Here is an 11,755-nt window from a genome sequence, read left to right as displayed (position 1 = left end):
CTGCTCTCTCTCTCTCTCTGCCTCTCTCTCTCTCTCTGCCTCTCTCTCTCTCTCTCTCTCTCTCTCTCTGCCTCTCTCTCTCTCTCTCTATCTCTCTCTCTCTCTGCTCTCTCTCTCTAGGCACTCACTTCGTGCTCTCTCTCTGCCTCTCTCTCTCTCTCTATCTCTCTTTCTCTCTGCTCTCTCTCTCTAGGCACTCACTTCGTGCTCTCTCTCTGCCTCTCTCTCTCTCTCTCTATCTCTCTTTCTCTCTGCTCTCTCTCTCTAGGCACTCACTTCGTGCTCTCTCTCTGCTCTCTCTCTCTAGGCACTCACTTCGTGCTCTCTCTCTCTGCCTCTCTCTCTGCTCTCTCTCTCTCTCTCTCTCTGCTCTCTCTCTCTCTGCTCTCTCTCTCTAGGCACTCACTTCGTGCTCTCTCTCTGCTCTCTCTCTCTAGGCACTCACTTCGTGCTCTCTCTCTCTCTCCCCCTCCCCTCTCTCTGAAGTAGTTTTAATTAGTGTCTGAGGTAGTTCTCATCTTAGTTTTTGTTTTGTTTTTTTGGGCTGGGACACTCTTGACAGTGATGATAATAGAGTTCTCCATCCATCCACTTCCCAGATAATTTACATATCCTTAAAAGCCTGTGAAATAACGCACTGTTTTCTGAGAGTGATCAATTTAATCTGGAAGAAATGCTCTTAATGACACGTCCCTCGCTCTCTCTACTATTAGCATACAATTCAGACCTGACAAATTGCGATTCCCTAACGGAGACTGAGCACTTGAATCACACTCATTGTGTCTCAAATTAATTAAACTGGATGTGTGTGTGTGTGTGTGTGTGTGTGGGGGTGGGGGGTGGGGGGGGGTTAAGCACAAAACGGTTCAGCATGATGAATTTGTAATACTAAAGTTTTCCATAAGAAATTATTTTGAGTTTAAAGAAAATATTTAAAGAAAAAACAGTTACTATTGTTCTATTCAGAAAGCACAGTTTACCACTTAACTAAGCAGCATTCTTGTCAGCACAATGTTCTTGTTTAGTGTGAAGAAAATGTGTCCATGTTGTTGTCATGGAGATGAAGAGCAGGTTCTCTCTCTGGTTAGTTATTGTGTGATTTAAAGGTAAAGTAAACCACCTGTCTGTCTGGTATTGTTGCCATTGTAGTTATGACCTTCAGGTCCTAAGATACTTCTTTTCTTTTACAAGCAGCTCACAGGCTTTTCTGCATTTCAATATTCATTTGAAATAATTTGTTCTTGTTGAATTATTATTATTATTTTTTGTATTTGTGTACATGCCTCAAACTGTGCCTGGACGTGAATGGACAGCCTAAATGCTAAGTAACACTGCCAAGATGGGGGGGCAAGAGTTATGAGTCCCCATTGCATGACTTGCTTAGTAATAATGTGTTTATTTTGGTCCTTCTGCTGAATCATCTCTCTCTTTCTCTCTTTCTCGCTTTCTTTCACTCTCTTCCTCACCCTCTCTTTCTATCTCTCTTGTTCTCTCGCTTTCACTCCATGTCTATCTCTTTAAAAAAAAATCTGTTCTTTGTTACACTCTCTCTCTACTGACTCATCTTGGTGACCTCTTTGAGATAATTTTGTGAATGTGAAACTAAGTGCTTACCTACTGTATAATTCAGGGTGTTCCTCATTCCCTCTCTGAGAGTTCTGATGAGCCAAGACCACTCTGGGTTTTGATCATTAGATGTTCTTTAAATGGACAAGCTGTTTGTATTGGGCTGCTCCTACAAAGCTCACTTTTAAAGAAGAGGACACATCAAACCCAAAGTAATTTATTAGTCCAGCAGTCCATCTCTGTGGATGTAAAACCGTATTCTCTTAGAATCCGTTGCTCATTAAGTACATGTAAGGAGAAGGGCTGTCAACCCTCCGCAGTGAATAGCACTCAGTGGCCTTTCCTCTCTCTGATTGTCAACAGCAAAGCCCTACAGTACCTCACCTACTTCAACTACCACATATACATATACAGTTGAAGTCGGAAGTTTACATACACCTTAGCCAAATACATTTAAACTCAGTTTATCACAATTCCTGACATTTAATCCACATAAAAAAATCCCTGTCTTAGGTCAGTTAGGATCACCACTTTATTTTAAGAATGTGAAATGTCAGAATAATAGCAGAGAGAATGATTTATTTCAGCTTTTATTACTTTCATCACATTCCCAGTGGGTCAGAAGTTTACATACACTCAATTAGTATTTGGTAGCATTGCCTTTAAATTGTTTAACTTGGGTCAAACGTTTTGGGTAGCCTTCCACAAGCTTCCCACAATAAATTGGGTGAATTTTGGCCCATTCCTCCTGACAGAGCTGGTGTAACTGAGTCAGGTTTGTAGGCCTCCTTGCTCGCACATGCTTTTTCAGTTCTGCCCACACATTTTTCAAAAGGATTGAGGTCAGGGCTTTGTGATGGCCACTCCAATACCTTGACTTTGTTGTCCTAAAGCCATTTTGCCACAACTTTGGAAGTATGCTTGGGGTCATTGTCCATTTGGAAGACCCATTTGCGACCAAGCTTTAACTTCCTGACTGATGTCTTGAGATGTTGCTTCAATATACCCACATACTTTTCCATCCTCATGATGCCATCTATTTTGTGACATGCACCAGTCCCTCCTGCAGCAAAGAACCCCCACAACATGATGCTGCCACCCCCGTGCTTCACGGTGCACCAGTCCTCCAAACATAACGATGGTCATTATGGCCAAACAGTTCTATTTTTGTTTCATCTGACCAGAGGACATTTCTCCAAAAATACAATCTTTGTCTTCATGTGCAGTTGCATACCGTAATCTGGCTTTTTTTATGTCCGTTTTGGAGCAGTGGCTTCTTCCTTGCTGAGCAGCCTTTCAGGTTATGTCGATATAGGACTCGTTTGACTGTGGATGTAGAGACTTTTGTTTCTTCCAGAATCTTCACAAGGTCCTTTGCTGTTGTTCTGGGATTGATTTGCACTTTTCGCACCAAAGTATGATCATCTCTAGGAGACAGAACGCGTCTCCTTCCTGAACGGTATGACGGCTGCGTGGTCCCATGGTGTTTATACTTGCGTACTATTGTTTGTACAGATGAACGTGGCACCTTCAGGCATTTGGAAATTGCTCCTAAGGATGAACCAGACTTGTGGAGGTCTACATTTGTTTTTCTGAAGTCTTGGCTGATTTCTTTTGATTTTCCCATGATGTCAAGCAAAGAGGCACTGAGTTTGAAGGTAGGCCTTGAAATACATTCACAGGTACACCTCCAATTGACTCAAATGATGTCAATTAGCCTATCAGAAGCTTCTAAAGCCATGACATACTTTTCTGGAATTTTCCAAGCTGTTTAAAGGCACAGTCAACTTAGTGTATGTAAACTTCTGACCCACTGGAATTGTGATACAGTGAATTATAAGAGAAATAATCTGTCTGTAAACAGTCGTTGGAAAAATGGCTTGTGTCATGCACAAAGTAGATGTCCTAACTGACTTGCCAAAACTATAGTTTGTTAACAAGACATTTTTGGAGTGGTTGAAAAGCGAGTTTTAATGATTCCAACCTAAGTGTATGTAAACTTCCGACTTCAACTGTGCATTCCTTTTAACTTTGACCTCTTATCTTTCAGCGGTCACGTACACGAACAACTACAAGAAGACGACCCCTCCGCCGGTCCCACCCCGCTCCACCTCAGGCTCCAAGCCCCTCATCTCCGTCACTGCCCAGAGCAGTACAGAGTCCACCCAGGACACGTACCATGAGGGCAGGCACCCTCGAGGGTGGGGGGACGGGCTGGGCCTGAACCTGGGCAGGACCCTGTATAACTCCACAGACAGCCTGGACAGTGCCAAGGCCGTGACCATAGCCATGGAGGCAGCTGGGCTGAGGTCTGGGAAGAGGCACCCGTCCACAGACCGTCACAGTCACAGCTCAGTGATGACCTGTGATAAAGCCATCCTGGTGTCCAAGGCTGAGGAGTACCTCAAAACACCACGCTCCTCCATAGGGATACAGGTGAGGGACACACACACACACACACACACACATACACACACATACACAGGCCTACACATTGTGCATACACACACCCACACATTCATACGGTCACACACTCACACATCCCATTCTCCTCTAGGTCTAAAAATGGCACCAATGAGTCATCTTACTGCAATCCATTCATTTGTTTTCAACTCGCTTTACTGAATGAGTCTCTCTCGCCCTCTCTCACTCTATTGTGACCCTGAGAATAAGGGGCTTGATCACACACGCAGTCTGCGGACGTCAGATGTGTCCATGCCCCTGAATAAAACAGACAGAGCGGTAAACAGGCATCCCTTCAGACTGCACACAGCCTTTCATCAATAGAGAATATTAGAGTTGTTCTGCTTGTTTGTGGAGACAGGTGAGTCTCAGTCACCCAGAGATGATCAGGCAGCCTATCCTAGGGGATGAATGATGATGATTTTAAGTGGCTGAGCTGAACGTCGTTACGCTCATCGTGGTGGGCCTGAATTATATTGGTTTTCAAATTGGCTCCAGTGATGTGTGTAAAATACAGAAGCATTTTGATTAGAGATGGCTGGCAGTGTGAAGGTCCACGGTTATTGAAACAACCAGAAGGGCTGCATGCAATGCAAAAAATGCATCAAAACTTCCTACAAAGTGTATCTTTAAACTGTGCCACTAGAATTTGGCCAGTGTAGTAAGATCAATCTAAATTCACCTGCATCATCACAAACCTCCTGGGGATATACAGTACAGTATAATTAACCTCTGGAAGTGTAGCCTATAACCTATAATTTGACCTTTCACCCCTTACTTCTGGCAGGACCCCAATTTTAATCCTTAGCCTTTGACCCTTTCTGCACTTTGAGTTTTGACCCCGCTGTGTTTGAGTTTTGACCCCTCATCTTCTGGGGTACATTAAAGTGTATGGTGTCCGTATTGGGACAGTATAAGAATGGATACTGTAGCAAGACCTTACTCTCACGACCAACCTACCTTCATCTCAGTGAGACTAAGCCATGTCTGAGTAAAATGCTGATGCCTACAGTTTCCAAAGTTTTCACACCTGTGCTGTGTGTGTAGTATGTGTGTATAGCGTAGTGTGTGTGTGTGTGTGTGCAACATGATGTGTGGGTGTTCACCAAACCAGTTTTTTTTCTCTGTCTCTGCCAGCACACTTTGAACATTGCCCAGGCTCTCCAAAATATCTCCTCTCCTCATCCATCATAGAGCAGCAGTCTCTCTGAAATGGACTTTGCTTTGTGCCAGAAAGTAACAGAGGTCACCTCAACCAGCAGCAACTCACCACTGACTTTCTTTCTGGGAAAGGGGGGTCAGAGCACTGTCACCCGTTGTGCTGTTTGTACCAGGCTACTCTGAAGTGTAACATAATTTACATTTTTACCTCAGATGAAAGGGAGCTAGAAGAATAACTACTTCTTTGCTCAAACCACTACGGGGTGGGCTGTATCAGCTGATCATCGCTAGTGTAGGCTAGATGAATGAGCTAGTTAACGAGGCTATGCTGTCACAACTAACTGACTAGTCTTTACTTGATTTGAATTTGTTCTGCTATTGACAGATGCAAAGTGCTGTTGCTTTCTTCCCTGTCCCTGTACGTGAGACGACACACGATAGCAATTGCAAAGCACACCTACACGCGATATTCATTTCAAACTCACTGCCCAGCGGATGTGCATGTGACGAGGAAGAATGCAGCAAGGCACTGCCACGCTCGTGGTGGCAGAAGGGCGGTGGAGGGGACATTTTTTCAAGATAAATGACTTCATGAGAAATTATGTAGTTTGATAGGCAATTTGTTGCATTTATAGTTGCAAGAAAGAAAATAGACAAAACATTTAATAAAAAGTATTTAGTAAAAGAAAACAACTTTTTTCATAGGAGGGCAAAAGGGCTCTATCTATGCACATGGCTACTAGACATGAACACACACTCCTCCATTCGTTTCAAACCACTTAAAGCTAAAGAGTTATTAATGTGAGTTTGGAGCTTTTAAGGCTTAAGGCTCTCAGACAGACAGCCGTTCCAAGCTGGCCCTAGTCAGGATTCTGCCTGCGTCGGCTGGAACACTCTGTCAGGGTCAGGCCATTAACTCAGAACTGGGGGAAGGTGTGATCTCTCAGAGGGAAGGAGGATTAAAATGTGGATGAATTGATTTTCAAATTACCCTGCTAATCATATAGTAAATTGTAAAATTAGAAGTCTGCTGTTCTCACACTTGTGTTACTCATCAGAGACACAGCCTGGGAGTAGGCTTCTCAAGGACTAATTCTAGCTACCACACACACCTGCCGGCCAAATATTACTAGTCCATGTAGACTGTAGGTTATATGTAACTTCAGGATAAAACCTTTATTGACAATACTTCTAATAAAGGGCCAGCCATACAGGATGGTTTTTGTTTGAAATACAGTCAGGTCCATAATTATTGGCAGCTTTGATAAAATTATTTTAAAAAGACTATAAAATGAATAATACAAACACTGAGCTATATTTCATGCTCCAAACATTTTTGAAAATTATATTATTTTATACGAATGACCTTAACAAGGGCCCCAGGACCAGTGGGAGCAAAATAGTCCCATATCATCAGAGATGCCCCACCATATTTTTGTAATGCAGTCTTTTTTTGCTCATCTTTATAAAGGGTGCCAATCATATGGAGAGAGTGGGGTTCAGTTAGAGGATCCGTGCACCCTCAGGACAAACAGGGATCAGTCTCTATCATCCCTGGCCAGCACCATGCACCAATGAACACTAACCAAAATCTGTGTGTCTGTGTCACACACCAAACCCCTGGTGATCACACCTCGGTAACTCCCTAATCAGGTTTTGTAATAGGTTTTTTTTTTTTTAACTACCACCACTGTGTATCTCCACCACGGCAGCTTGTTGTTGGTATAAATCACTGTGCTGAGGGTGTAGACAAACTGGTTGTGTGCGGTTGGGTTCTCTGCCTCCATAAATCACACTGCAGTTATGTTCTGACAGGCCGCTTAGAGTTGAGGAGGTGCAGCACCGGCCCCAAACCAATAACCCCACGGACATCTGGGAGCGGTAATAATGAGAATACTGTTGCTATGTTATTATGCTGTATTAGGTGGAAGCAGCCACCGACTCGGAGTCAGAAAGTAAAGGGTCGAAGGAATACCATTCTGTGGGGATCCAGGTGGAAGCTGACAGACGGTAAAATTACTTTTTTAATAGGTTCCTTTTCCCATTTCTGGATTTGTGCTAATCTTTAACAATGTGTTGTTATTAAAGTCACCAGCCTTTCCTCTTTCTCTACCTGGGTGTGTTTGTTTACAATATCCCTTGATGGCCTAAATATTTTCTTTCCCTAATCTGTGTCTCAGAGGGCAGGGCAGGTTGAAGCGCTCCAACAGTGTAACAGCCTCTGTGCAGGCTGACATGGAGATGGAGGGGTTTCCCACCATGGAGGACAAGGGCCTACAGTTTGGAGGGGGCTTCCTAGGGGGGCACTCTGAGCCCAGCACGCCCACCCAGTATGGGGTGCGCACCGTCCGCACCCAAGGCCTCTTCAGCTACCGGGAGGACTACCGGACCCCTACGGAGCCCCCTTGCCCCCAGCAGACCTCCAACGAGACCACCTGGCAGCTAGAGCCCCCCTCCCCCAGGGAGCCAGCAGAGTCGTCTGGCGAGTCGGGCCGGACGTCCCCCGCCTTGCGGAGGGATGGAAGCTGGTTCATGCAGCTGCTCCACGCAGAGACCAAGAGGATGGAGGGATGGTGTAAAGAGATGGAGGCAGAGGCGGAGGAGAACGACCTCTCTGAGGACAGTGAGTGGGATAGGAGTCATCATGTACAGTCAATTAGCAGACATTTTTCTCCCATAGAGACTCGCAAGACTTTCCTATGACAGATGATCAGTTGAATGTCTGTCTTTCAGTCCTAGGTAAAATCAGGAGTGCGGTGGGCAGTGCTCAGCTCCTTATGTCTCAGAAATTCCAGCAGTTTTACTGGTTGTGTCAGCAGAACCTGGTGAGTAACAAGTCACTGTGTGTGTGTCTGTGTACATACGGTATGTGAGCGTGTTTGTGAGTGTGTGTTTTAAAAAAAACTATTGCGCTACTCTGTGAAAGGAAAGGACACAGTTATATCGTCTGCATTCCTGTATCCACCGGCACGGTTCTCTTGTCTCTTACATAGAACGGCTTAGGCCAACCGGTCAGAAGCTTTTAAATGCACCATTGAGTGTGAAAAAAAAAAAATTTGTGTTTCTATCTGAGATGTGAACGTCTTGAGGAGAACAATGAGAGACTGTGAATGTACGCGTTCCAAATGATGCACTCACAGCTCTGACTAGAATACTGAGACGCCCGCCTTTTACATGAAGAACTATTGCCACAGTCCACTCTCTTCATTCTGTCAAAAAACACTCGGAAGGGCTGGAATATATGGACGATACTTTCCTTGCCTCTAATCTTACCCCTCTTTATTGATATCAGCCAAATATCCAATATTTCAGATTAATCCTGTCTTTGCTTATGAAAAAAATGTGTTGCTATTTTTTGCCATATACAGCGGAAATTGCTGCATTCAGGAAAGGCTGAAAAGTGCACAGGGATTATTTAGTTTGAACTAGTCTTTTATATAGAGTTTTCCTGCTTCTATTTCCCTCACTGTAGGGGAGAGGAGAGCAGTTATTAAAGCTTACCCAAACTGCTGCATCTCTCCATATGACAAAGACAGTTTACAAATAATACTGCATACACTTTCAGAACATGGATTTGAGTCCGTTTGAAGAAGTGGCGTCCGCAAATAAGAGGCTTAAGGAGATGTCTAATTGCGCTTTATCGAGCCCCCCCCCCCTTTTCCTCCTGGATAACATAAGCTGGAGTTGAACAAGCTTTCAAAGACAGACGCAGAGTATAGCAGCAGGTTTTATTGTGGGAGGAGCTACAGGATTAAGTCATACTGACACAGGCAAGGCTTATATTTCCCAGAATCCTTTAATGTGTCAGCCTCATTCACTCCCCCAGTATAAATTGATGCTTTTGTATTTGTTTGCTTATGCTGGATTGTGTGCAGCCTTCTTTTTGAACCCCCAGCAATATTGATGAGATGAGCCCAGCGCTGTCTTCCCCCTACTTCTCCTTTGGGCCTCTGTGTATCTCCCCTGTGAAGTTTCAGACCGAGACGATGAATGAGGTAGATCAGTGATGGGGTGAGATCTCAGCCTGTCACAGCCTCTCCACACTGCTATGAGTCACCCATCAGGCCTGATCTGGTGCTGTGCATTCACAATAGTGCCTCAGTGCTTCTACACCCTGCCACCACCCCCACACCTCTTCTACCTCTACTCCCGGGCCCCGCCCCGCCCCACCACTCTATACTATAGTGGAAAACTGGATAAACTTACCCCGGGCTAACTGTAATCTAATTATAGTCTCACAACTTATTGAATTACTCTTTAGCAGGTACTTACTGTATGTACTATAGTATAAGTTATACTACAGCTTTAGGACTTATTTACCTGGTATGTATCTACATATACTGTAGGTCTTAGCATCACTTTCTAGTGGCAGTGACCTAAACTATTGCGTTTAGAACTTGTGCAATTACCTTTTACCAATGTACAGCAACTGTATTTCTTAACACTGAGTAAGTACTGCTTACCATTTTTACTTTCTGAGACCTTCCACTATTCATTGTAATTCAGAGTGAACCTGGCCTTTACTTCAGAGCCTATATATTCAGATCTACATCCAGAATGCAGCAGTCTGAAATGCCACCAGACAGTCGGCTGGGATATTGTTGTGCCCTCCAGCCATTCAATATATGAAGCACATAAAGTCACTGAATTAATGGGGGGAGATGGTGATCCGCGACCAATGGGATGCTATGGATCTTATTTCTCAACTCTTAACTTCATAACAGAGTTGGAGGTATTGGTTTAGGCTATAGTCTCGCTAATATTGTCTGTGGGGTCAATAGTGTGACTGATTGTGACTCTAGCCGATGTGATGTGATGAATAAGACTTACTGGCAGTGAAAGAAATGTGAGCCCTCTTCATTTTTTCCCATCCTCAGGGGGATTAGAAGGGATTGCTACTTACTGATCACATTTTGTTATGGCTCATTTCAATGGATTGTCCTCCAAGTCCTATAGTCTAAGCATGAGTTGACGATGGGAATAAGATGCTTGTCTTTTCTGAACTTTGACCTTCTTGCTCTCATGACTTTATTGGAAACATTTGTTTTATTATTAGAAAAATATACCGTAAATCATTGAGGTTTTCCTCTGTTTGAGGTCTGATAAGGACATCTAGTGGGCTTTGGTAGAAGTGCACCAAATAACTCCTGACGCACACTGGGATTTGAGTATTTGTAATTCAGGCACTGATGTGCTCCTTTATAACCCCTTGCAGGACCCCAGTGCCATGCCCCGCCCCACCTCTCAGGACCTGGCTGGATTCTGGGACCTCCTGCAGCTGTCAATCGATGACGTCACCGCCAAGTTTGACGAGCTGCAGCAGATAAAGAACAACGACTGGAGGCCCGTGGAGAAGAGCCCAGAGAAAAGGGTGGGTAGCGCTCAGGTATACAGAAGACAATGTATTATTTATCTGTTGTCTATGGTGGGTAGTCTCAGTCACAGGGGAGACAGGCATAGAAATAGGATCCTTATATTTCTATGGTCACAGATTCAGCTACATTATTAAACCCAGATATGAGATTACTTAGAGCCACGTAGTAGTGGAGTAGAGTGGAGCTGCTCTGTACGCGAGGACAAATGCTTAGTGAAGCATCACTGGATGTCATTGACATTGTGTTTAACTATGCCGATGTATTTCCAACCACTCAAATGGCTGATATGTCAACTACTGCCTATACAAGTTGAATTCTAGAATAGATTTCGATACGGACAGGATTTTGGTCGAGTTCGTCTCTCTTTCTTCCTGTGTCCAGTTACCACCTGTCGCACCAAAGAAGTCCATGATCGGGAAGAGAGGCGTGACACGGGAGAAGTCTCTTGACCTTCCAGACCGCCACCGCCTGGAAGCACGCAGGAGGCTGATGCAGGCCAAGCGGGCGGCTTCCTTCCGTCAGAACTCGGTGTCAGAGAGAGCAGACAGCATCGAGATCTACATCCCTGAGGCCCAGACTCGCCTTTGAGAGGACTGGGACAGGGGTCAAGGGTGAGGGGCGTCTCCCCCCTCAGACTACCCCTCAACTAGACTCTCCTTTAACTAGCCTTTTTTCTAGACTATCTACTGTACACTTCCCTCCTTTATCTGTCTCCTCATGACTTCACTATCATCACCTTCGGAGTTCATCTCCACTCCAGGCCTCACTGAGTAGGATATCACAAAACTCCTCTTCCATCAACAGATATGTATTAGTGGATATACACTGAGTATACTAAACATCAGGAACACCCCCCCCCGCTGCTTTTCCCCTCAGAACAGCCTCAATTCGTCGGGGCATGGACTCTACAAGGTGTCGAAGTGTTCCACAGGGATGCTGGCCCATGTTGACTCCAATGCTTCTCACAGTTGGCTGGATGCCCTTTGGGTGGTGGACCATTCTTGATACACACAGGAAGCTGTTGAGCGTGAAGAACCCAGCAGCGTTGCAGTTGTTGACATAAACCGGTGTGCCTGGCACCTACTACCAGACTCCGTTCAAAGGCACTTCAATGTTTTGTCTTGCCCATTCACCCTCTGAATGGCACACATACACAATCATGCCTCAAAAGCTTCAAAATCCTTCTTTAA

General features: G+C 44.6%; 1 protein-coding gene across 1 annotated transcript in view; it reads left to right on the top strand.

Annotated features, from left to right (window-relative positions):
- Positions 1–11,441, top strand: part of dlgap2a (discs, large (Drosophila) homolog-associated protein 2a) — a 48,939-nt gene extending 37,498 nt beyond the window's left edge. Inside the window, exons 6-11 of the mRNA XM_024429886.2 lie at positions 3,617–4,002; positions 7,115–7,200; positions 7,371–7,813; positions 7,924–8,015; positions 10,406–10,561; positions 10,947–11,441. Of these exons, the coding sequence (XP_024285654.1) occupies positions 3,617–4,002; positions 7,115–7,200; positions 7,371–7,813; positions 7,924–8,015; positions 10,406–10,561; positions 10,947–11,153 (1,370 nt within the window). The 3' untranslated portion in view covers positions 11,154–11,441. The remainder of the gene's footprint in view (positions 1–3,616; positions 4,003–7,114; positions 7,201–7,370; positions 7,814–7,923; positions 8,016–10,405; positions 10,562–10,946) is intronic.
- Positions 11,442–11,755: the final 314 nt, after the last annotated feature.

Source organism: Oncorhynchus tshawytscha, linkage group LG08, assembly GCF_018296145.1.
Source record: "Oncorhynchus tshawytscha isolate Ot180627B linkage group LG08, Otsh_v2.0, whole genome shotgun sequence".
Taxonomy (NCBI): domain Eukaryota; kingdom Metazoa; phylum Chordata; class Actinopteri; order Salmoniformes; family Salmonidae; genus Oncorhynchus; species Oncorhynchus tshawytscha.
The sequence above is the reverse complement of the archived record's forward strand: the minus strand, read 5'-3'. Positions and strand labels throughout refer to the sequence as shown.